General features: G+C 42.0%; 1 protein-coding gene and 1 pseudogene across 4 annotated transcripts in view; one reads left to right on the top strand and one right to left on the bottom strand.

Moving 5' to 3' along the window:
- KCNT2 (potassium sodium-activated channel subfamily T member 2) overlaps nucleotides 1-27,284 on the top strand; it is a 255,724-nt gene that overhangs the window by 123,927 nt on the left and 104,513 nt on the right. For all 4 annotated transcript variants that reach the window (XM_066624750.1, XM_066624749.1, XM_066624748.1 and 1 more), the window contains 5 exons: nucleotides 736-784; nucleotides 4,544-4,603; nucleotides 5,811-5,885; nucleotides 8,470-8,553; nucleotides 11,063-11,157. In XM_066624750.1, coding sequence (XP_066480847.1) covers nucleotides 736-784; nucleotides 4,544-4,603; nucleotides 5,811-5,885; nucleotides 8,470-8,553; nucleotides 11,063-11,157 — 363 coding nt within the window. The remainder of the gene's footprint in view (nucleotides 1-735; nucleotides 785-4,543; nucleotides 4,604-5,810; nucleotides 5,886-8,469; nucleotides 8,554-11,062; nucleotides 11,158-27,284) is intronic.
- Nucleotides 15,617-15,733, bottom strand: LOC136650038 (5S ribosomal RNA; annotated as a pseudogene).

The following is a 27,284-nucleotide window of genomic DNA, read 5'->3' as shown; positions in this document are numbered from 1 at the left end:
TAGAGAAAGGCACACCTAAATAGGTACCATGTACCCTTTTGCTGGTGCTGGGTCTCTACATCCAGTGCCTGTGTTTTAGTGGCAAGATTGGATTGGGAGCCTTGTGTGCAGTGCCAAAGAATTGGTCAGTTGACAGTAGTGCTTCACCACTGGCAGAAGTAGAGAACTGGATGCAACTCCCTTTCTGTTCCCCTTGATGCGAAACAGGTGATTCTACTGGATTGCCCAGTCTTGGGAAGGACATTCATTTCAGTTACTTCAACTGGGCTGGGTTGAAATTAAACCAATTGTCTTCCAGGTTGCCTCACGTTAAAGAAATACAGATTAAAAAATTAAAACCCATCAAAATAAATAAATATTTATTATATGGGTTGAATTTTTTAAATTTGTTTTAACTTGTGATTTAATTGTGATTTTATGGTTTTATTTCTATTATTGTTGTATGCCGCCTTGGGGAGTAAGGCGGGATAGAAATAAATAAATAAATTTTCTAAAATCTTCCATGATTGCTCATCACACCACAGACTCTTTTCTAAAGTTCCCTGACTGCATTCAGAACATTTTAAGGATGGAGAAATATTTTCAGTGTCAGCTAGTTTGCACACAGAGGACCATGCTAGTTTACTTAACCTTTGTTGTCTAGCAACATTTTCTATAGTTTATCTTGCCCTCAGAACAGGTTTTCAAATAGCATTTGATTAGAGTTGCATTCATTCTGTTACTGTAATTTAACAGGTCGCCTATTTTTTGGGTAAACAGAAGCCTGCCTTTATGGGGACTACAGGTAATGTATGCCTACAATTTTATACAGTTCTTGCAAATGCTAATACATAACATTCCAGGAAAAAAACAAAACAAAACAAAAACACATGCTTATTTGAGAGAATGTATCAACTGTAGTTTTGCCGCCTGAAGTATATAGATTATACTGGTGCTGACTGGTAAGAAACTCCCTTATTTCCATGAAATCCTCTGTAAAACCTACTTTTTCATGAAGGCTTTGGCCCAGCTTGTAGTTCCTGTAGCATACTGTGACTAAGCCTAAGGGCACAATCCTACCCTGCCTTGGAACAGGCAGAACAAGAGGCTTGCTCTGTATCCAGTGCAGGATAGGGCCCAGAATTGGCTCAGCCAGAGGCAAGGGGAAACTTTTCCCCTGGCCCCTATGGGTCTTCTTGGACCCACGCCACCTCTGTAGGTGGTGCAAGTCCAAGGAGAGTGGAGTGACTTCGAGCCACTCCAAACTCCCTGAGAACGAGGGTTGAGATCCAACATAATCCCAGCCCCACCTCCCACTTCCCGCTTGCCCGCCCCCAGGGCCGCCCACTCTCCCCCCACCCAGAAACGCTTTCCTCATGCCTCCTGCCCGCCTCCTCCCCACCCACCCCAGAGCCTTGCATCCGCCCACCTGGACTGATGCAAGGCTTGCCGTGCAAGCTGCCACAGAGGCTGAATTCAGCCTCTGTGTGCCAGCACACCTTGCTCGTGAGAAGGCACAAACGTGCTTTACGTTTACGTGCACAAACGTTTGTGACCCTCCTGGGCCGGCGCAAGGGACTTGCACCATCCCAAGTGCTGTTTTGGATTACACTGTAAATAGCACACATGAGAATAATCTTGTGTACTTCCATAGTTTTTTCCTAAATCCATTTCTATTTTCTTCTTTTGCTGTCTCCCTTGTATTTTTATGTTCTGAGACGTTGGGGCAGGGACCTGTCTGTGCTTCTTCCCTTTGCTCTTTGTAAAACACCACACACATAGTGCTGTATACATAAATAATAATTCTAAGATATAAATAAATATCTTAGTCATGCCTGGATGTAGGAATTTCTCTCCTAATTAAGGTTTCTATGGTTTGTGAAATCAATATTTATAGATTAAATACGTGGCCATTTGTGGTTGCTCATGCTAAGTAATACAGGTTTGTTTTCAAGTGTCCCTAACCATATAATAATTATTTTGTTCTTTGTTTTCTTATAGTTCCCCATATGGAATTTAGACCTTTCTGCATGGCAACAGTTCATAAACTAGCAGTTCTTAAAACAGTTCTTAAAACAGTTCTTAAAACAGTCATAAAACTAACAGTTCTTAAAAAATATGCCAAGGCTGACTAAATAAATTTAGACATCTGTGATTACTTTCATTTTTGAACATTGAATAAATGACATTTAACAGTTTGGTTTATTCAGTAAATAACTGCACAATAGAACTGATCTAGAGAAAAATAAGTGTAATAAATGAGACAAATAATTTAATTAATATGCTCCACTGATTTCAATGGACCTGCGGTGTAAATAACATTCTTTGAGTTGATATAACCATTTTAAATAGAGCGATCACAAATTGCACTCTTTCCTAACATTAACCTTGTTGAAAAGTGGTATATAAATATGCTTAATAAAAATAATAGGAATTATTATAACATTAAAGTGTTTTATTTTTAACGCAAGAGTTACATTGGTGCTATTCATTCTGTAAATGCTGTTATGTATCATGAAGTGCCCCTGCGAATGCACCTGCTCTTCTTTCTGAATAGTTCTTCCTACTCTAGTTATAATTCCACAATATTCTAGAACTGGACATCTTCCCATTCTGAGGGTCTCTTCAGACTTTGTTCCTGCAGGTCCTTTGCTTTAGCTTCTGAGAGACGTTGTACCAATTTCTTAGACGGTTCGTTTCCTTCTGTGCTTATCTAGAACCAATGATTGCAAGTAGAGTGTTCTAAAATGGGGCTTTGCTCTCCAATCATACCATGGTAGCATCAAGTCTAATATATTAAAAATAAAATATTGAAATGAATAGGGACCCACCTGAACTTGGTGCGCGATGCACCTAGTGGGTCCTGACCCACAGTTTGAGAAACACTGCCTTAAACATTTCATGGGTCTGTTTGCAACAACATCTAGTAACAGTTGAGGCAATTGGAGTAAGATTTGTGAAACCAAAAATGAAATATTTATTCATGCCAAGCAACTGGGTGTTTGCAGCATATGATTCAGTTCAACTAGAACAAGCATTTATTTGGAGGCATTTGAACATTTTTTTTTTATTATACTGTTATTTTTATACTGTCACAATTCCTAATGTCTGTGCTGAATCTTGATTATGCAATTGTTCAGGATGCTGGGTTTTCATTAGCCAGGGACATTTGTTCAAAATTAGAATATATCCTGCTAATCATATTCAAGATTCCAGACACAGTGCTACGTTTCTGCAAATACCAGTTATTACAATATCCTGTAGTTAGTGAATATATGCCGTTATTTTGAGTCATTTAGCTCTTTTTATAGCTGTATGGAGTTAGTTGGGGGTCTACTAGTTTGCAGTGATGGAGTCGAAATGTTCATTTTAAGATCTTAAAAACAACCTAATGTATAAACAAATTAAGTTTGAATATGCGAACTCAAGCCTGGCACATAACCAAGCAGACAGTTTTTTGAATTGGGCTGCTATTTACCTTGGATTTGTTCCTAAGATCCTCATCGACTGCAGCTTAAAAACAAAATTGCACTTAGTGGCAAATATAGTTATTTCCGTACCACCTATATTAAGTGTGTGGTTGTGAACTCATTTACTCTGATGTGTCAAATGAGTGATATGGGAAGCAACAGCTTTTCTGGCTGTTATACTTTGCAAATGGTTCAAGTTTTTTAGAGTAGTGCTAGAAAACCTTTTCCCCATTCACTCTGAAAACTTAGTTTAAAGCTTACCTAGAAAAAATTAGAACCACTTCCGGCACCTTATTATGAGAAGTGCGGGAAGATGGCAAAACTTGCCTGAATTAAGTCAGAATCTGTTATTTGCAATTAAGTAGTCCACAGTCCACACTCAGTTCTGCTGGGAAGTTTGCATGAAGTTCATCATGACTTGCCCAAGAAAATTGCACAAGCATTGCAGAAGTGAACGTGGTGTACCATTGCCTGGCAAAAAGTTCCTGTAGTTTACGGAACAGAACTTTTATGTTGTCCACAGCAATGAATGAATGATCTTCTGGTAGAAAACTTATCTATACTTGGGTTGGATATGCTACTATTGGTTTTGCTACAGTGGTTATTTGCCTCTAAGCTGCAGTTGCTAGGAACAACTGCAGCATCAATGAAAGTCATTGCCTTCATGCTCTGCTTGTTGTCATCCAGGCTGGGTAGTGAAAACAGAGCATTGAACTGAATTGGTGTTGGTCTGATACAGCAAGATTGTTCCTTGCTTTTACTGTGTGGTTTATCTCTGAATTATTGGCAGACTTTCCTTTGAAGCGACCAATGGCATGGAAAAGCACATTGTACAGGTAGAGGTGTTTGTTTCTGGGGAGTAAGATAGGACTATAGCCTAAGTTTTACAGTGGGTTTATTTCTGAGTAAAATAAATAGCACCGTTTTCAAACACCTGTATCTATGGGTTGATCCACTTGGTGAATGAGAGCATCACCCTTGGAAGGAAGGGCAGGATTAAAATATAATAAAAATAAAATAAAGCTATGTTAATTTCATGTTTGCTCAGTCTTCAGTTGCTGAGCATGATTAAACACAGATACCGCTTCTTTCAGGTGTCGGTGGCCTTGATAAGTCTGTTTGAAACTATGCTCCTGAGCTATCTCAGCTATAAAGTAAGTTGTTATGGCCACTTTCGTCCAAATCCATACTTCATATTGATGTACTAACCCATGGGAAGCTGTGCTTCTCTTAATTAAAGACAATTGTGTTTCCATGGAGGTTTATTAGCTGCGTTTTGATGTTAATGTAAGCAGTGATAATCTCAACAATTGAAATTTCTTGGGGCTTTTTAAACATTGCAAATTATTCTCCTCCCTCCCCCCACCCCACCCCCAAAATTCTATTTTTATCCCAGTTGGCTTCTTGACTAGTCAATTCTTCACTTCTTGACTTTTCACACTACATAAATTGCCTACTGTAGAACGTGTCCCCCCTGTCCCCGTCCCCCGTCCCCCCCGCAGTATTTGCACACTCTCCATTCTGCACACGGCAGAGGATGGAACTTGTACCTGATTGGTGCTTGGAATGTTGAGAAGCAGCGCCAGGACAGCACATTAAGAGCATGGCCTCCATCCTCTACCTTCCGAGGCTAGTGGAGCATGTGACTCAGCCGACCCACATGCAAGGTAGTCTGAGATTAGCTGGTTGCTATTCAGGGGCTGGGTAGAAATTTTTGCTTTATTACTGATTGACTATTGGAATTTTTTTCCCCTCCTCCTGGCTTTTCCCAAGAAAAGCCAAGGAGGTCATGACTGACAAGAATAGTGCAGGACAGGGAGTAAGAGTACAGATTTGGTATCTGTTCTTAGGTAAGCAAGGGTCAGACTGAGAACATGAACCAATCTCATGACTCTTTCTGGCTCAGGAATGCAGGCTGATTAACGCTTGAACTTGAATTGTAGTTCTCCTGTCTTTGCAACCTGTTATAGAATGCTAGAGAGCGTGAGTAGCAATCATCTGGAATGATGGAGGAGAGAAATTAGAGAATGCTAACAGGAAGCAGGAACTAATGGGCACACGGGGGGCGGAGAACCATGGATAAGTGAACTGTGTATATGGCATCTGTGAATATGGAGGGGATGCCTGTCAATCTAAAACTACTTACGATGTGCATGTTTTCATAATATTTGAAGTGTCATGTATGTTAGTGTGACTGATATAAACCTTCACTCTTTTGCTAAATAAGTGATGGGAATATTTCCAAATGAAATAGTGGGTGTATTATCATATTACCTAACATATATCTTAACACTGAAGTGCAAAGTAACTGCTGGTGGTTGGTGCTATATACATTTTGCCTTATATTATTTTTTTTTAAAGGGAAATATATGGGAGCAAGTTCTGCGAGTTCCCTTTTTGTTGGAAATCATCAATGCTATTCCTTTCATCATTACGGTAAGTCTCTATCTGCCTTTCTTATAGTGAAAGGGACAACCATTTGGTTTAGCTGATGAGTTATTTTACAGGAAACAGATAAGATAAAGATCAAACTGAAAGAAGTCAATAATGATTTATATTAGCGTTGCAAGCTTGAATTAGTTTAACGGGTGGATTCACCAGTTAAAGTATTGGTTGGTTAGGTAAGCGGTTCCAAAAGCCTCTGGGAGGTTAGGAACCACTGCAAGTGCTTGCAGGGGAGGGGTGAAAGCAGCAACACAGTCATGCCACTGCTTGGAGACAAAAGGTTTTGTTTTTTTTAATTTTAAAACAAACTTATCTGGCAGCACTGGCCCTCTGGAGGATGTGGAGAGCTGCAGGCCTCTGCAGGGCTCCCCAAGTCTCAAAACGGCTTAAAAAAACAATTGTGACCCAATTGTAATAACAAAAGCGAAAGTGGGTTGCAATAGCTTTTTGAAGCTTTTGGAGGGTTGAGGAGCCTTGCGGAGGAGTCCGAGGCTCTCCCGCACCCTCCAGAGGGCTGGCACTGCCAGGGATAAGTAAAAAAAAACAAAAAGCCCTTTGTCCCTAGCAGCAGTATGATCGTGGTGATCATGTCGCCGTGATTTCCTTTGCTTGGGTGTTGTGATGCCCCAGTTTGGGAACCACTGGGTTGGGTGGTAGGGATCAATTTAAACTGACAAGAGCAAATTTTGATTGTTGAATGTACTGTTGAATCTGTTTTGGATCTGGAATTTTATTTTAATTATGTTTTAATTCCTTATGGAAATTGCTCTTTTTCTAAAAGTGGTTGGTAGTGTTTGTGTGTTACAAGTTTAGACTGTAAGCTTGCAGTCAGTCTGTTCTGACACACTACTTATGTTCAGAATGTAGCATCTAATGCTATATACAGCACCTAGCATATAAGAAACTTTAGAAATAATATTTTAGTACTGCTTACTATTTCTTTAATCTCAGAAAGTAGTAATGTTGAGTTTTTTAATCCCATTTATTTAAATTTAATTGCTTGAAAGGCATGCCTATGGCTGCATCCTATATGCACTTACCTTGGAGTACATTCTGTGAAAGTTGGTGCGCCTTGCTTCTGATTAGATTTTCTGTGAGTTCATTAATGAGAGATAGCCCTAGTTTCCATATTCACTGTATTAGCTTGTTTCCCCGAAAATAAGACCTACCCCGAAAATAAGATCTAGTGCAGTGGTTTTCACACATTTAGCACTGGGACCCACTTTTTAAAATGAGAATCTGTCAAGACCCACCAGAAATGATGTCATGACCAGAAGTGACATCAACAAGCAGGAAAATTTTTCACAATCCTACCCACACTTACCCAGGAGTCTCATTTACGATTATTGTTAAGAGAATATACATAGTAGCTTGTTAAAGGTACAGGTCTGCAACATTTCCCCAAATGCAGTCACATACCATGGTAGCATCAAGTCTAATATATTAAAAATAAAGCATTGAAATGAATGGGGACCCACCTGAAATGGGCTCGTGACCCACCCAGTGGGTCCCGACCCACAGTTTGAGAAACACTGATCTAGTGTGTTTTTTGAGAATTGCTGAAATATAAGACCTATCCTGAAAATAAGACCTAGTTGTCATCAGGGCCGGGACGGGGGACGGGGGGTGGATGGGAGTCCCCCCCGCACACCACCTAGAAAGTACCCACTCCCACGTGCACCACCTAGAAAGCACCTGCTGTGCTGCCTTGGGCAGAGGACACTGAGGAGGAGCTGAGGCGGGAAGCAGCAAGTGAGGCAACCCTGCCTACCGGGCTCTGAGGCTCTCCACACCTTCCAGGGAGTAAGTCCCATTAACTATAAAGGAACTGACTTCTGAGTAGACAGGCAGGCAGGCATCCTCCTGGGCACTGATTGGACACCCTCTCCACACCTTCCAGGGAGTTAAGTCCCATGAACTATAAATGGACTAACTTCTGAGTAGACAGGCAGGCAGGCATCCTCCTGGGCACTGAGGGGATATTTTTGTACGGTATATTTTTGTACATGAATAAATGTAGACTGTTGCACATGAATGTCTGTGGATTGTACATTAAAAAAAATTTAAGACCTACCCCAAAATTAAGACCTAGTGTGTTTTTTTTGAACCAAAAAAAAAAAAATATGAGACAGTGTCTTATTTTCAGGGAAACACGGTAATTAGGAATTAGGAGAGGACTACAGAATTGGTTAAATTATACAATTTCATTGTTCTTTCAAAACACATAAACCACAATTGCAAACCAAGCAATCAGAACTGCAAGACTGCATTCTTCAGGCAATCTGATTCTAAGCAGAGCTGCCCAGAAGTAAGTCCAACTTAGTTCGGTAATATTTCCTGGTGAAGTATGTTGAGAATTACAACTATAATCAAAAGTAAAAATCAAGATGAAAATAGAATTGCTGAAACCTCTCGAGTTGTTCCTATCCATTTTCCTACCAATCGCTGGCTAGCAGACAGAAGTAGAAAAATTTGAAATTTGGTTTTGTAAAACTAAATCAGTTTCTGTTTTGCTGTATGTTGTTTGCAGATTGATTGCCAGATACATTTAATGTACTGTGGTCTCATTTTTCAGATTTTCTGGCCTAGGTTAAGAAATCTATTTATTCCGGTGTTTTTAAATTGTTGGCTTGCCAAACATGCTTTGGAGAATATGATTGTAAGTATAACAACTAATCAGATGAGAATTACTTTAAAAACAAACAAGAAACCTCTTCTTGCTCTTCTCTGCATGAGTCAATGCAAAAATCAACATAAAAGCTTGATTTTGCAGTCATCTGAAACCAGGGTGCTAAGAATCAAGCCTGCGTAGTGGCACTGAAAATCAATGGGAGCCAGTTGGCTTAGATTCAGGTATGTCAGCATAATTGCTTTTTGAATTGCCTTTGAAATGCCTCAGGTATTTTGCTGTTGGCGTTTCAGACCTTCTGTTTTACCTCCCTGTAGTTTAGTTAGTTTCAGTTGTCAAGAATCTGTATGCACTATCTCTGTTTTATAATTGAACCACTGGCCCAGCATTAATCCCTTTGCTCATTTGCTTCTTATTTTTTGGCTTCATGCAGCTAGAATGTAGTCATTCAGACCACATTGCTGCAGATTCCTTGAGGTGTCACCTCAGCAAATACCAATTATACTTTACTCTGATTCCATGCTTGCATGTAGACCCTGAGAGAAGCAGAATATGGGGACACAGCCAAAGAATGGCTGTGCTTCAGTTATCTGCCAAGCATATTCATCATGGGGGCCGAGAGCAGGCATAAACATATGGATTATGCAACAGAAGGACAAGCCTGGTGATGATGGTGCTACTAACTGAACTTCTTGCTAGTATCCCTTGGATATTCTGCAAATTTCAAGCACTGTATTATGAATCCAAGCTCACGAGAAGGAGGCAAGCTCTGTGGTAGAGCTCATGCTTTCCATTCAGAAGGTCTAAGGGCCTTGGCATCTCTGGGTAGAACTTGGAAAGATACTTGCCTGAAGCCCTGGAGAACTGCCGCCATTCAGTGTAGACAACGCCGACCTAGATGAATCAGTGTTCGCACTTGAGGTAAAACAATTTCATGTGCTGATATTGTGAATCCAGCCAATTGTATTGCCTTACAAATTGTAGCATCGTTGCAGTCTGATCGTACAAAATATTTCCATCTGCCTTCAATGGGTTCTACTTGAGCTGTGGATTTTCTGGGCAACCCCAGTCAGTTTTCTAGCTTTAGGTCTACTAAATGGGAACAACAGTGATTATTACCCCACCTAACAGAGTTGTTGTAAGGTGTTGTAAAAATCATGACTTGAAAGTTCAGGTGGGGTTGGGAAAGCAGGAGTGTCTTTTACCAGAGTTGCCTGATAAGCTACCTGCAGACATTTCGACAGGATTCAAACTACTATCATCCATGCATTGTTAACCTTCTAGCTGGGCTATTGTAATGTCCTTTATGAAGGCCGCCATTGAAACTTCAAAAGCTTCAGCTGGTATAGAATTCTATGCCCCATCTTCTGTGGAGCAGATAGCAAAGTGTGAATTACTTCCAATTTACTCTTCCCAACTGGCTTCCTAATTGCTGCCAATTCCAGTTCAAGGTGCTGCTTATTATATTTAAAGCCATGAATATCCACTATAACATATAATTGCTTTGTTTCACACAGTCCTATGATCCTCTTCTATTAGAGGACACTCCTTAGTCTCTCTCTTGTTTTCTGACATTCATTCCGAAAGGGCCAAGTTGATGGCCTACTCTATATAACTCTGACTAGAAGGTCACCATAGCTTCCAATTTTAGCCAGTCCTGCTGTCAGCCTTTTTATTTCAAGACCTTTTAAAATTATTTTTATTTCAAAAACCTTTTGATTATTCTAGGTAAGCCTAGTTATACTACTTTAAATTTCAACTGGTTTCAGACTGGCTTTATTGTTGCCCAATGTTTTGGTTTAGACTACATATTTTTTTTGCAATGCATTGTATCATATCTTTAGAATCTGTTTTGCTTGGTAGTTTTATTGACCAATAGCTTATAGTTTTCCTTTGTTGTGCTATCTTGCTTATACAGATGGGGCCTCCTTACACGCGGATCCTGTATCCGCGTTGACCCATACTCAGGCCCCAGCTGGACCCTCTGAAGACAACCTTAACTGTGCTCCGGTCCCCTCTAGAGAGCCCCTTATCCACCCACTGCTTCTTCAGGCTTCAAAATGGTTCCTAGAGGTGAAAAACACCACTGCCGGTTTCCCGAGGGAAACCATAAGTAATGTTTTTTAGTCTTTTTAGGCATTCTGAGCGCCGGGGAAGCCCCAGAAGCTGCCCCAGAGCCCCTGTGCACTGCTTCTCTGGGCTCCAGAAAGCCCTCTGGAGCCTCCCCCTTCAGAGGGTATAAGGGACCGAAAATTGCAGATTCGCTTATCTGCAGTTTTTGGCATCCATGGGGGAAGGGGTCCAAGAATGGATTCCCCCTCCGATACCAAGGCCTCACCTGTAATTTGTTTTGAATTTCTCATAAGAAGGGCACCCAAAAAGTTACTCAAAAAGTAAAATATGCTCATATTGCAATGCTGTAGATGTAATTGAATTGTATGTCTGTATACCAAATGCTGTATAAATAATTAGTTGAAGCATGTCCAGCGCACAGGCCAGAACAGACCACTGTACTTCTTTTCCATTTCTTTTGATGTAGAATGACCTTCATAGAGCCATCCAGCGCACACAATCTGCAATGTTCAACCAAGTTCTGATCTTAATATCTACATTGCTGTGTCTTATCTTTACATGGTGAGTAGTGATGTAGCAATATTATTATTACCCATTGTAGTTCTTGGTTCATGCTATTTCAAGCAAAAGTTTTACTTACACCTGATTTTTAAAAGAAAATTAACACTTTCTTATTTCTTTATATAAAATGCAACAAACATTTTTTACACAAGCTGCGCTAGTGCACTTTCTTTCTCCCTTCACCTACAGACTACCCCACAAATCCCTCCCTGTTAACCTCTCCCCCCATAAGCCCATTAATCCTATTGGAAATTTGGGACAACAGTAATCAGTGAAATGTATACTAAAATGGAGAGAAGAGTGGAATTGGAAAAACATGTCATTAACATAAACATAAGAACATAAGAAGAGCCTTGCTAGATCAGACCCAGGGCCCATCTAGTCCAGCTTCCTGTATCTCACAGCAACCCACCAGATACCTCAAGGAGCACATGCAAAACCACAAGATCTCGCTGCCACCTACCTGCATCTAGCATTCTGTTTACACCTGCACCTCCCAACGAAGACACCAGATTGCAATTGGGTTTAATTTGTGCTACTTTATTAAATGCATGAAACCTACTGAATATATCTTCCCTCCCTTGCCAGTCTGGGGTAGGTGAAAAAACTGCCATCCATGGCCAATTCAGAAAAAAATCCGACCCAGCCCTCATAATGAGTGATCAGCTAATCTCAGACTGTACATACCCAGATTGTAAATACCCATTCTACATGCCCATAATTATACAAACATGAAATCTGCCATGGGATTTCATAAGAAATTTCATAAGATTGCTACATCTTAGCAAATGGAAGTTGCCTCCAAAGAATGCAAGAAATTCCAGACAGATATTTCCATATTTCCAAACTATCTCACTGAAGTTAGGTTACTCTCTCTTCTTAACGGCCAGATCAATTTAAGTTTGGATCAACTGCTCAACCTCTAGATCCACCACAGCAAGACTGGTTCTTTAACCAAAATTACTGCACATAAAAATCAAGCTTTCTGGTGATTGTTCAGAGACCCCATAGCTGTTGTATGTGACCTAGATGTACACACATAAGATATAGACCATATGAGACATTTAATAAATTACATTTGATTTTAGAATGGTGATTAATGGTGATTAATCAAGGTTCAGGGACATTTGTCTGCTTGAGTAGGAAAGAAAATGTAATTCTTTTCTATTTTATGGAAGTTTTATTGCTTATGGTTCATTCAGATATGATGTTTTCTGATCATCCAAACACATGCTCTGATTCTCAAAACAGCTTCACCATGAAAAGCCTTTTAATTGTAGGATCAAATAGAATTTACTTTGTACAGAGAATGCCCTTGATGTTCCAAAGAAAACTGGTTTAAGGAGATAAAAGAATTCAGCACTTAGTAAAGCCTTTGTTGTAATATAGTGGAATGTTCTTTATACACTGAAGGCCCAGTTCTTTCCAACTTTCCAGTGGTGATGCTGCCATACCAATGGGTTACACACTGCATTCTGTGGTGGTGGTGGTGATGGGCAAATCATGAAGGCCTCCTCAAAGTAAGCGAACATTCGTTCCCTTACCATAAGGCTGCATTGCGGCTGCATCAGTGCTGAGAAGTTGGATAGGATTGGGCTCTGAGACAGAGGCAAACATTGTTGACTGAAGATACTGAGAAAATATTATTTATATAAGGACATTTGTAGTAAAAACCAAATTTTGAAACTTTTGTTTCTCTTCATGAAAATGAAAATTCAGAACCAAAACGTGTAAATTTGCTACTCAGTATTTTCCTTCTTTCAGACACACATGTAAGCTGCTTCACCATGCCATTTGCCTTTCTACATTCAAATTGTGATATTTGGAAATGCACGTTTCAACTAAAGTGTTGTATTATAGCAGCACCAGGCCATTTTATATGACCTTCCTGTACTCTGAGTTATGGCATCATGCTCTTGGGTGAACTGAGTCTCCTTTTGTATCATTTGATATGATACAAAAAACACAACCCTGTGCTTATCTACTCAGAAGTAAGTCCCATTTTCTTCATTGGAGCTTACTCTCAGGAACATGTGCATAGGATTGCTACCAAAGTATGGCTGCCTCACTGAAGCCTGTCTGCCTGTGGGAAACTGAAGAATTTAAGAGGAAGCTGACAAGGGGATACTGTTGCTTAGAAGGGAACATGATGTTCAGCTGTAGCCTGTGTTTTGGTATTTAGCAGTTGAGGACAATGGCAAACTGCCCTGCAGCCATTATGATTGCCTTCAGCATCTGCAGATAGCGACTTTGCCGTGCAGCGTATTACTCTGCCCTTGTTCTGACCCTTCCAGACACGGGAAAAAAATAGGCTAACTAGCGACAAAAATACCCAATAACACAATTGCTAGCTAAGGAAATGAAGCAGTTTGTGATAGCCTGCCGTATGAATTGAAATTATATTCCATTTGCCTTAAAACAGTCCTCTGTTGATCCGGCAATTGTGTATGTTGTTGGCTTTTTTAGACTCTTAGAAGTTATGTTTATATCTTTAGTTAATTGCCACCACAACCTGCATTTTACATAATTGCTAGGGCATACTGCTATTTACTGGTCATACTGTAGAAGTTGCACAATAATTCTGCCTCAAAAACCCTATGATTCCTTTGTCACTTAGCCCCTGCAGCATTGGTGCTAAACCCATAGTATCTAGAGAGACTTGAATTGGCAGATCATTTTTCAGTAATTTTGTGTTTATGATGTACTTCAGAGTGTTCAAAGTGTTTCACGTATATACTTCAGTGACTTGCAGTGCAAGCTTGCCCATGCCTACTCAAAAGTAAGTCCCACTGTGCTCTTTGGGGCTGTCTTCCAGGAAAGTATGCATAGGATTGCAATTGGTCCAGGCCAAACTAAATTCTCCATCGGTGGAATGTGCATTCAGCTGGCAGAGCTGGCAGGTTCCAGGCAGAAGTGTCTGGATTCTGATGACAATCATGCAGTTTTGTTGTGTACACCAGTGCAGTGAGGCCACCGGCGCAGTTGCTGGCAGCCATGTGCACACACGGGCCGGAAGCCAGGTTTCCATCTGCCAGTACAAGGTACAGTATTGTAGGGGAGGGCAGTGGATTGTATGGGGCCTGGAGGAACTGGAACAGTTTAGAGTTTCTGGACAGTGAGAGGGTAGGGAAGTTGGGAGGCACAAGCGTGCTGGTGAATCTTCTGACTCTCCCTTTCTGTAACTGTTAACAAACCTTTGTCCTGCACCTGCAGAAATGCTCATGCAGGACCAGAGAGTCCCAAAGAGACAGTGGAAGCTTTCTCCAGGTCAAGTGAACAAAAGTTCACATACTCTGAGGAGACATCTCCAACTGCTGTCCCACCATAGAATGCAATGTGAGTCTTCTTGGTGCAGCCGAGTCAATGCAGGGTAGTGGTGGTAGGATTGGGCTGTTAGTGCGGTAGATCCCCACTGAGATCCTCCACATTAGTATCCCCATATTGCAGTTTGGGGATCTAGGTCTGAATTCTGGGTTCATCGCTCAGTCCCTTAGAAGTTACACTAGCTTCTTGTTTTCCAGTTTTGTGCATTCTGAAAGTTTTGTGAAAGTTTAGGTGTTCTCTGTTAATTCTACTGGACCTGTTGGTGGCTGTAGATGATGTGGACTGTGTATGTTAATCAAGGAGGCTTGAAGATCTTGCTGATCTTTCAGAGCACGATAATTGAATTTGCTGTGTCTGCTTGCTGAGAATTATTGCATGGGGTTCCACAAGATCTGCTGTTGTCATAGAAACTGTTTAACAACTACATAACATTGCTGACCCAGATTATCCTTAGATTTGAGACTGAGTGTCATCAGTATACTGATAGCACCCAACTCTATATCTTTAACTAAGCACACTCAAGCAGCTAAATTTGTTCTTAATCAGTGTTTGGAAGCTATAGGCAAAATGGATCTAGGTTGGCTTCAAACAAGTCGGAGTAGGGAAATTTACTTATTTCACATTTTTATACCACCCTTCCTTCAAAGAGCTCAGGGTGGTGTACCTGGTTCCTCCCCTTCTTTGTCCTCCCAACAACCCTGTGAGGTAGATAAGGCTGAGAGACAATGACCAGCCCAGGGTCACTTAGGAAGCTTCATGACTAAGGGGAAGTTTGAGCTTGGATTTTCTAGGTCCAGTGCTCAAACTACTACTGTTTTGTTTTGTTTTTCCTTCCCCCCAAGTACCCTCCCCCTTTTGACAAATCACAACATCTTTACACACAAACTGCACTGGGCAGCCTGTTTATGAAAAATGAACAGGTGTACATACTAGTCCTCCCCAAGAGTTGCAGCCTGGACAAATATAACATATGAATGTGGGTGCTCCCAGATGTCTGGCAGCAGCTTCTGTGGTTGGAAGACGGGAAAAGTGTTACCATAAGTTAGATCATACATTATCTATGTAAGCACATGCCAAACGAAGGTCAATACTTACGCTTGGTTGGCAACCTTCAGTCTCGAAAGACTATGGTATAAGCCTACAGCACCCGGTATTCCCAGGCAGTCTCCCATCCAAGTACTAACCAGGACTGACCCTGCTTAGCTTCTGAGATCAGACGCGATCAGGCATGTGCAGGGTAACAGTTGCTGGTTACCCTTATGCAGAGGAAAAAAGTATTTTCTACACCAGCTAATAAGTATGTGTGCATAATCTGGAATAGGCTGACCCTTCATACTAGTGAAGTATGAAGATCAATCACTTCTACTTCTCTTGGCGAATTTCATTGAGTAATGAAGTTTGCCTTGTAATAGGAGCCAGCATTCCAACACCAAGCAAGCAAGTGACAGACAGACGACTGTGGATCATAGTACAGGCAGGATAATTGCCGGTCTACCTTTGCTAGGGAAGAAGGAGCTAGTATTGATACCTGGAAATGTAATTTTGAAAATGGGACAAGCCACACATATGTGAAATGCTGCCCTTTTATTAGGAAACGTCTAATCTGGACAGGGGGGAATTTTCAGTGGGAGACCCAAATGTAGAATCCAAGCTGTTTTGTGGGTGCTTGTCTAAAAATAGGACATCTTCAGTCACCACCCTAGTGTTACTGCTATTGCGCTAGCAAAACTGCAGAAAAGGAAAGAAGAAATGTATTCTGCTTTCATGAATCATTGGCGAGGCAGTCAGCGAAACTGTAGTTTCAGAATAGTCTTGGGTGGAAGTGGCAGACCGAATCCAATTTATGTCTCTAGTTCCCCAGTAAAGCTGCAGGATAGAAAATCAGAAAGACAGCCTTTGTTTAGCATAGCTTTGTTTACATGAAGTTTTAAAAAAGCAAAGAAATAAAGGTTGGAGGATTCAAGACAACAGCTTTGCTTTCTGTGCTCCCTTTTCCCTGGGTGTATGGCATTGTCACGGGGGCGCGAACCCCGATGGGGATGACGCACCCGTGGGGACCCGGCCAGGCCGCAGGAGCTCACCTGGAGAAGAGGCCAGGGCAGCTTCCTCCGGGGGGCTGTGTGGCTGGGGTGGACGCCCAGGACCTGCAGCTGGGAGGCCGATGGCACCAACGGGGATCGCTGCCTCCACCGCGATGTGACCCCATGCGGGAACATCGCCACTGCTGGGGAGGCAGGACACCCCTCCCGCCCACGTGGGTGACAGCGGGGAGTTGGGGGTGGCCGGTGACGGCGGCACCCAGCGGGTCAGTGGAGGGGCGCGCTGCGGAGGGGCGGGGATTCCCTGTCGGCTTGAGAATGGGAGGGGTGGAAAGGAGAGGCCCGGAAGAGGGTGTAGGCAGGCGTTGGGGAGGAAGTATAAGAAGAGGAGAGAGATGGGAGGAAGGGAAGGGGGCCCGTGAAAGGAACGAGGCCACTCCCCTTTGCCTCAGAGGGATGCGAGATAAGGAAGAGGGAGAAAGAGAGCCCAGGGAAACACGACCTGAGGGACGCCTTGGAGCCAGTCCCTTCGTAGGGCGAGGAAGAGGGCTTGGAAAGGGAATGCCCTACCATCCCGGAGGAACCCTAGACGTGTCGGGGAAAGACCCAAGCAAGGGAAGTGGGCGTTTGGAGGTATCTAGCCTTGACACTCCCTTACGTCGAGTTTGTGAGAGACCGGTGAGAATACAGGGGTTGGCTATGAGAAGAAAGTCTTGTTAAGGAGAGGGGAACGCAGACTCATGAATGTCAAAGCACTGACTAAATTAAATCCCATACCCAGAACTTGGACTGCTGCCTCTACTTCTTCCCGAGCGGCGGGTAGGAGGAAGGGAACCCCTGGGGGGGAGGCGGCTGCAGGAATGGACATCACAGGCATACACTGCAAAATAAAAATAGCGCAGGTAAAAATAATACCGGGGTGGAGTTTTGCTGTTACTGGAATCTTGTCTATATTCCATTATATAATATCAAAATGATCTGTTTCTAAATCCAGATAAATGTTTACTGTGATGCCTTGTTCCTTCTTAGAATTTCAGGGCCCTTCAGCTGACCCTGTAAGTTTGTAGATCTACACAAATCTTTAGGATCAGGAGTACAGTTACGTGGAGATGGTTTGTTGATTAATGTGTTTGGCCATTTAATACTTGTGGCATGTGCACCACTCATCTGCAGCTATATCTTTATTACCTTATCTGCAAGCTGTTCAGAGCTGAAATACTACTTCTTTTCTTGTTGTACTGATTTTTTAATTTGTATTTGGTTGGTTGGTTAAGTGGTTAAAAATGCATATGGACATGGGCACCTTGTGGCAGACAGTTGATTAATAGATTTTATAAATGTTATATGTCATGTTCTAAGGGTTGCACACACAAGTGAGCTTGTTCTCCTTCTCCCTCTTTGATAACTCTCTGCACCATCCTAAAAACCTCTCTTGAGGGTTGGAGGAACCTCTAAGGAAAAATTCAATGCAACATGGAGAACTCTGGAGTTATGCGGAGATCAGTGAGTACTGCCGCCCCTTGTGCATTCGGAAGTACCATCTGTTTGCAGAAGAGATGGTTGGAATACAACTCTATAAATATGAACCTTCTTTTTAAATAAACACTTGGATATATTCCAGTAATTTGGATTATGACATCTAATCGTCATGACTGGCCATTGCAGGCTGCCATAATCACCAAGAGATTCACAGCCCAATCCTGAGCTTCCCAGCGCACAGTGCCAAAATGGCTACCTTGGTAGAAGGGGACATTTGCCCCCTTCCCTCGGGTAAGGGAAGTAGCCCCGCAATGGGGCTATTCGATTCTGCAGCGGCTCTTCAACCAGCACAGAATCAAGGATTCCCATGTTGTGCTGTGCAGCCCGACACGGGGCTCTGGATCAGGTGGAGCTGAACTCCAGTGGTCCCACTCCCTCCCCACCATGCCTCCTTCCCAACCTCCCCCCACATCCCCCCACCATGGAATGCCTCCCCCTGATTCCCCTGATGCCCCCACTCACCTCTCCACTACCCAGTGGTCCGGGTGAGCTCTGGGTGATGAAACACAGGCTCAGTGCCAAAGCTGACCCAGTGCAGGCTCATGCAGGGCTAGCTCCAGTGCTGGGCCCCTGGTAAGGCTCGCAAATGTGCCTTCTTGCACGTTTGCGACAGTGTGCGCTGGCGATAAGCCGGTGCACCAGGCTCTGGATCAGGCCCTCATTCTCTAACACTGGAAATCTGCCTCTGCCCCTAGAATAGTGTGTGGGATAGTCAGTTCAATCAGCTGCACAGGAGCAGGTAGTTTGCCACAAATAGGATAGACTTAAATAGTCTGACATTATGGCCCAATCTTTTAAAGGGCCCATGGCATGGATTTTTCTATCCACTGCTGTAAGTTCACTTATAGTGTCATAATGCCATACTGTTGTCATCTGCATCAGAGCTGCTGGCCAGAAGCTCCATGCACCCACCAGAGATGGACCCAGCCCACCCTGGAGCAGGCAAGGTGTCTGTGGGGCCGGGTGATGGGAGTTGGGGGGAGGAGCAGGGCAGGCAGGGAGTGAGAGGGGGTGGATTTTGGCATCAGTGGCATTTGCTGGAATCTTATCCCCATTTTCCCAACCCCAACATGTCTTTGCCTCTCCTTAGACCTACACCAGCAAAAGAGTATGTAGGTGTGAGAAGACCCATTGACAGTCAGGCAGCCTATGGAGAGGTAAGTAAAAACACTTCTCCCAGGTCATCTGGTCACACACATACCCCCACCATCGCATGCAGCTAGTGGTCTGTCAGCATGGCTACATAGTGTAAAATGATGGGTGATAGAACTGGGCTGTTGATTATGGAAATTGAGGGGTAAATAGTAGCCTCATTCTCATTCCTAATCTTTTGTTTTACTTTATCTCTTCTCTCCAGATATTTCTTTGAAGTTCAGGGGGAAAGGGTGAGAGAGAGCAGTGGAAAATATAAGAGGGAATGAGAGAGATCAAACAGCTATCAAAGAGAGATGCAGGACTGAGGCCGAAGCTTATGTGGAAAAAGGCAATCTAATTTGTTCCTGATGCATTTTGGAATGTACTCCTTTTCAAGGGGTGTAATCCACACAGTTAAAGTAAGGCACTTGAATCTGCTCATATTTAATTGATGGCCCATTTTTTAAAAATTAAGAGTAGTACACCTTCTCTGCAACAGTTAGGAATAATATTAAAATGAATATGTTGTTGGGGACACACAACTGAATTTCTTTTTCTAAATACCTGCTGCTGGGTATGTTTTTGTATGTGTGTGTTTTCCTAGAAATACAAGAGGGTAGATGGGTGAAGAAAGAGCCATAAGGGATGGAGTATATGACTGATTTGAATGTGTGTGTGTGCTTTAAACATTTTCCTTTTTTTCAAAGTATTGCATTTGGGGCTTGCTCTTAAAGAGTGGCGTGTCTTACAAAGATGAGAAAGAAGGTAGGAGGGGAGAGAACTTCTTTACATGCTGGTTGCTTCCCTCAGTTCTCAGTCCAACACTCAATACTAGGGGCAGAGGAGAATTTCAAATGTTGGAGAATGAATCTCTTGATGATTATGCCAGCCCACAATAGCCAGTCATGATGATTAGATGCCATAATCCAAATTACTGGTATGCATCCAAGTGTTTGCCCAATAAGGGAGGCATATCACAAAAGTAATCAAGTGTGAAGAATGTTTTATAGGTCGCATAAATGATGGGAAATGCAATCAAGAACATATCAAGTTTTTGTTAGAGGTGATTGCCTTGTGAGGTAAAACAGAAATTGAAAGCCTTTGATAACAGTTGAAAGAAGAACTAATCTAGAAATTCTCCAGTCATTCAGGGATTACTTGGTTAGAAAACAGCTATTTTGATGACTAACCTCTTCATCCTGTTCTGAGAATTCACTCAGTATTGCTTAAACTAACCAAAGTAATTGAGATTTGCAGAGATTAGGACCTTTTTTATATTGAATTAGACCAGTGGTCCACCTCAGACCTGGCCCATCCATGAAGCTAACTAAAGAAGTTGCTCCAGGCAGAGACTGGGGGGCACACTATACTGTCTACCGACTTGCTTAAGAACATAAGAACAGCCCCACTGGATCCGGCCATAGGCCTATCTAGTCCAGCTTATTTCACAGCGGCCCACCAAATGTCCCAGGGAACACACCTGATAACAAGAGACCTGCATCCTGGTGCCCTCCCTTGCATCTGACATAGCCCATTTCTAAAATCAGGAGGTTACACATACACATCATGGCTTGTAACCCGTAATGGATTTTTCCTCCAGAAACTTGTCCAATCCCCTTTTAAAGGCATCCAGGCCAGATGCCATCACCACATCCTGTGGCAAGAAGTTCCACAGACCAAGCACACACTGAGTAAAGAAATATTTTCTTTTGTCTGTCCTAACTCTCCCAACACTCAATTTTAGTGGATGTCCCCTGGTTCTGGTGTTATGTGAGTGTGTAAAGAGCATCCCTCTATCCTCTTTATCCTTCCCATGCATAATTTTGTATGTCTCAATCATGTCCCCCTCAGGCGTCTCTTTTCTAGGCTGAAGAGGCCCAAACGCCGTAGCCTTTCCTCATAAGGAAGGTGCCCCAGCCCAGTAATCATCTTAGTTGTCCTCTTTTGCACCTTTTCCATTTCCACTATATCCTTTTTGAGATGAGGCGACCAGAACTGAACACAATACTCCAGGTGTGGCTTTATCATAGATTTGTACAATGGCATTATAATATTAGCTGTTTTGTTCTCAATACCTTTTCTAATGATAGAAATGCTTCCAATGATATTGCTTCTAATAGAAATGCTAGAAATGCTTCCAATGAAATTCTAATGATAGAATGCTTCCACTGCTCTTCCTGCTGCTATGTGGATAGGAGTGGAAGGGGGAGGAGGAAAAAGAAATGTGGAGGACAGGGGATTGCTGGGCTAGAGTATTAGGGATGGGGAGGAGCAGAGTCTAGCACATCATCTCTTATGGGGACAGCACCTGACATGCTGCCTCAAGTCTCAGGAGGTCTTGGGCCAGCCCTGTTCCATCCAAGTCAATATGTTCTGACAAAAACCCTTCAAATTTTGAGACTGAAGCCTTTCTTTATCCTGCTGCCTAAAATCCTTTTAACTGGAAGTGCCATGAATTTGAACCCTGATAAGTACAAAAAGTAGTCTGCCACTAAGTTATGGCAATACAGGTGGGTCTCTGTATCCACGGATTCTGTATCTGCTCTTTCATTTCAATCCACAGATACGTTCCCTTGCTGAACTTGCAGGCAAGCAGCCTTCACACAAGAGGGCAACTAACAAGAAGCAGGAGTTCCTGCTTCCAGTTTGTCTCTTTGTAGCGTGTAGTCTAGTTGTGTGCCTATTTGGCAGTTCAGTTTAAACAAAATGGTTAAGCAAGAACATTGTGCTGCAAACGCTTCTCCAGTACAACAAAGGTAATTTAATAGATATGCAGGGGGGCGTGCAGGGAGCAGGGGTCACTATTTATATAGCATTTCCCCATAACTGCAGTTTGTTATATCCACAGGGGCCCAGTAATGCATCCCCTGTGGATACCAGGGCACGCCTATACTTCAACTTTTGTTGAATTCCCACCCGTGACTTCTGTTTCTTCAACCTGACAACTCTTGGCTGCCTGAAACTCCTTTACATGACTTTGTCCATTCTCTCATGCTGCACGTAGAACTTCTCCATTGAACATATATGTGGTCCTACCGCTTTCCTTTCCTTCAAATCTCTCCTCATAAGTCCTTCAAATTACCTTTTTAACAGCTCATTCCTAACTAACTTTCCAGTGCTGATGCAGCTGTGCCAATGGGGTGTGTATTGTGTCTGTTGGTAGTGGAGGGCAGTCATGGAGGCTTCCTTAAGGAAAGGGAAAATTTAGGATTGGGCTGTAATTTTCATTACCAGTAATTCTCCTTTCCAGATTCCACCAGCAATCAAATTTCATGCACTTATTATTTTTTTTTTTTTTTAATTTACTTTAAAATTTATACCCCACCTTTCTAAATGTAATCAAGGCAGGTAACAACAATTTTAAACTGAAATCATGAAGTCAGAATAAAAACACAACAACTATTAAAACAAAAAACTAACAGTAAATAAGACAACATGAAAGGGAGGGCTGTAGCACAGTGTAAAATGCTGCATACAACTTGTCATCGCAGCCTACCCACACAGCAATGTTTGCCAACATTTTTTTCTCATCCTCCCCTTGTCTGTCCTTTCCCTTCTCTGTTCTTTCTTTTCTGTTTTAGGTTGTAAGCCCCTCAAGAGCAGGGATTTGCCTGTTGCCTACATAGCTATAAGATACCATGTACATTAATTGCACAGTGCAGTGGGTTCCTTGCCATCCTTGGTCTAAGCATCCACAGATTTAACCTGGCACATACCCAGAGAGACCAACCATTTGATGCTGGCACTGGTTTAGGCTACAAATTAACTGGTTCAAGCATTCATAGGTAGCCAGCCAGCAAGCCAGAGTATAGTTGCCCTGACAAGTTGTCAGCAGAATTGCTAATTTCACACTGTGCTGATAATGACCGGATTTTGCCAGCGTTATTTTCTGGCATTTACTGGGAAAATAGAAATTTTTATATTAATGAAAATTTACTGGGGCACATTTTGCAATGTGTTGATAGTTTTGCAGCCATATGGTCTACCTATTTTAATATTAAATAAATAAATTAGAAGAGTCTGAACCTGAGTCTGTCATTTATTTATTTAGAATATTTATATCCTGCATTTCCCTCCAATTATCAGGGCTCCCAAGGCAGCTGACAAAATTTATAAAATCACAATAACAGCTGTACAATTTTTTTTTAAAAACTAGAAATAAAAACAAACAGCATTAATACGCAGTTAACATCCCCCAAAATAACAACCAAAGAAGTCACTAAAACAAAAACAAGACCACCAGAAGGTAAGGAAAAGAAAGGCAAGGAAAGGCTGAACAAAAGAGGAAAGTTTTTAATCCCCATTCAAAGATTTCCTTTGTTCATCCTTTGGTTCCAGTCCCCCCCCCCCTCCACTAGGGTATCAATGGGGAGGGAATCAGGAGGGCTCAGGGAGATGTATCCGCTGTATCCTTGCCTGTGATAAGACTTAGACGACAGAAGACTTGCAGCAACATCAGGGTAACATCAGGTCCCAGATGCAAGGGAGTGGCAACAGTATGCAGGTCGCTTGAAGTCTTGTGTGCTCCCTGGGGCATCTGGTGGACCACTATGAGATACAGAAAGCTGGACTAGATAGGCCTTTCGCCTGATCCAGCAAGGCTCTTATGTTTATAAATTCATCGAAGGAACCCACCAAGGGCCCCTGAGCTGTCCAACCGCTTAGGTGTGCGGTTCCCACCCTGGGGCTCCATAGCAGTGCTATACTCTGTCCATGCTGCACTTGTGGCAGTTGCCTTTCTACCACACTTCTGGCAAACTTTAACAACCTTTTGCTAGTTGTGAAACTGTTTCTATTCTGTCCCGTCCCTTTGTATAATCCTATTCACAAAAGAATCCTATTCACAAAAGATTCATTCATTCATTCATTCACAAAAGAAATAGCAAGGACACAGGGCAAAATTGTAACAATTAGAAATGTTTCAGCAAACCTTTGTTTTTGGCGGTCATTTCCTACTTAACTCAGTTGCTTATTGGATTTCTCCATAGTTGCTAGAAGTCACATGAGTTTGATGCTATGTGCTCTTTTAACCATTAGTTTGAACAGAGCTATTTGGATGGAACCATGCAGAGATTTTTCTGTGTGGTTGCTACTCTCTGCTGTTTTTTTTTTTTTTTAATTGAATGCTATTGTATTTATGTTATTGATTTAATATGTATGTCATCCTGGGAGCCTTGTGCTAAAGGGTGGTTTATACATTCCTTTTAATAAATAAATAGCATTTTTCCCCCCAGAGAGCTGCATTTTCTTTCACCCTTTTACAGTAACTGGAAAAATGATCTTTTCAGTTCTGCAGTTATTTACAACCTATTTCTTATTATACAGTAGTTCTGGCAAGAAAAGGAAGACAGGATTATTCAAAAGTGATGGCTATTTTTGGAATACTCTAAAATTGGAATGCTAAATCTTAATGGCAGGAGTAGCCTGAAAAGGTCTGCCACCCCTGCTAACTTTCTTGTCCCTTAAAAAAAAAATCATTTGTTCAGGGATCAGTATGTGTGCATCCCACCATTTCTGTTTTTGCTGCCACCATCTCCTTGTCCTTGCCCAGCCAGTGGCTTAGGGAAGCAGTCAGGTGAGTAAGGAAAGGGAAACAGAGTGATACGAGTGAGATGGAACCTCTCCTTTGTGCCTTCTACTTAACTGCAGCTCCAGTTTCAGACAGGACTGGGAGGAGGAAGAGAGAGCACCAGAGCTGCAGGTAAGTAGGAGGGAGGTGTGTAGGCTCTGCCGCCTCCTTGGTGCACGAGGAGGAAGAGGAGAAGCCAAGCAGAGAGATCCTGCTTGGATTGCTCGTGGAAGCAAGCAATCAGAACAGAGTCACCCTGTGGCTTCTTCTTGCTGTTCTGCCACTGTGATCACTTTCAGCAGCAGCACTGGGATACAGCAAATACAACTTGCTGCTCGAAACAGCTGCTTCATGGCTGGCCTGGCCCTGCTGAATGGTAGAACACTATGGAACATGTTGTCATGGAGTGATTTCTCTTCTTATTTACTTCTCCAGGTTTGCCACCACTCTGGATTTAAAATGTCTAACAAAAAGAGACTGAAGTTGCAGAATGTTCTGTCTGATACAGAGTAGAGATTGTCTGCTAAAGAGAACATTTCTCTGTGTTCTGTGAACACTCAAGCCCTGCAATTTGCAGAAACTCTTTAAGATAAGGGCTGCCTGACAGCCTTCATTGTGATTCTTTGGTGTCCTTGCTGCTACAGGGTTTATTTCAAAGTGTATACTTTTTAGGGTCAGGCCTTTTTGTTTTGTTTTTGTTTGTCATGACTCTGTTAGTGTGATAATTGAACCTGGTCCAGCTGAAGCAAGTTGTGAATAAATCCCAGTGACACCAATGTAATAAGCTAATAATTAACTTAAAGCTGGTGGTTTTGAATGGATATAGCCACTGTTAGCTGAATCAGGGCAATTTTGTGTGTTAGCATAAGGGGTTAGCTGTTAATTCCATTTGCAAATGCTGGTATGATAGGGCTATTAAAATGTGCATTTTATTTGTATAATGTTCTGAGATACAGGCTATACTTCTAACACAGTGAACAGAGTCACTATTGTCAAAAATGGACCATGCAACCCTAATAGTTATACCTGACAGTGGTTTTAATCTGTGGTGTTTGAACTTATGTCTTCCTGTTTTAACATAAGCATGATGCAGTTCCATAACATTTAATGTTTTTGTCTTTAAAATTTCTGTTCTGTTCTGTTCTGTTATATGCCTTGAGGGTCCAAGGATATTGATCTCAAAGCATTAGCAATGAAAAGAGATAAAGATGATTTCATACAGCTAGGATCATGACAACAAGCATAAGCCCCCATTAAACATTCTAGTTTTCCCAAAGGAATAGAAGTGATTTTGTTATTTTCCTAAATACATTTAATAATGGGCTTTGAAGGGTTTTCCATGGGAATTCCTCAATGATAAAAGGCCACACTGTGCATGGAGCTAGTGATTCTTGTAATTTCATTAGGTGGATTATGTTGTTAAGCCATTTCTGCCCAACATTGCATATATGCAACAGGGACCAAATGTGTACACCTGTGGGCTGGATAAAAATGGGTTAAGCAAGGCTTCTTCATTTGATTTTAACACAAGGAGGCTCCTACAGGGAGAGATTCTTGCAGGAATTAAAAATCCAAGCATATTAATTAGGTAATGAAAGATTATGACAAAATGTTTTGACAAGATGGGAGAATGGCACGGAGACATTTCAGACATACTCCCTTCCCTATAGCAGAGCACATCTGGTGGGGCTCAGGATTGTGCCCAGGTGATCACCTGTAACTTATGCATGCTTGTGTGGGGGATGTACATGTGATTTTCTGATTTTTCCCAACTCGTATCCCTCCCAAAAGAGATGTAAGAGAGGCAGAAATCAGATCAACAAAGCATGAGATGTGTATGTACACAGGTCATGGATGACTTTCTTTGACCATTTACTCCCAAGGATTGTCCCATACCTTACTGCATGCAGACTATTAGTGGGCCAGTGAAGGTCTGAACTAGTTCAGGAATATATAGTAGTGTAGGTTTAATGAATTTTATTACAGGTGTATAAGTAGAGAATGTGCTCCTGAAGTATGCTCTGTTAAAAAAAACCCAAGAACTTTAAGATGCCTCAATGTTCAGAGTAATGTTGAAATTTAAGATGAACACAAAGGTATGAGGAGGGAGAGCTGTAGAGGTACTGAAAACATAGGCCAAGAGGAACAGCTTCCATTTCACAGTGCCAGCAGAAGCTGACATGAGGCCGTGTAGCAGACACGCACCCTTGCCATCAATGACAGCCCCTTCTGTGCTTATTAAGAAATCTTGTCAGCCTGGCACTGTTTCATAATAATAATAATAATAATAATAATAATAATAATAATAATACAGGTATTTCCATACCACCTTTCTTGGTCTTCAGATTTCTCCTTAGACTTTATTCAAGGCAGTTTACACAGGCAGGCAAATTTAAATCCCCGTAGGAATTTTTACAATTTGAAAGAAGGTTTCTATGTTTCAAGAAACCACAACATTCAGATGTTTCTTTCTTGATCTGGTCGCACATTCTGGCCTCCATCCTCTCACGCTCGGAGCAGAT

Source organism: Tiliqua scincoides, chromosome 4, assembly GCF_035046505.1.
Source record: "Tiliqua scincoides isolate rTilSci1 chromosome 4, rTilSci1.hap2, whole genome shotgun sequence".
Classification (NCBI taxonomy): Eukaryota; Metazoa; Chordata; class Lepidosauria; order Squamata; family Scincidae; genus Tiliqua; species Tiliqua scincoides.
Note: the sequence above shows the minus strand (reverse complement) of the source record. Positions and strands in the feature narration are given on the sequence as shown.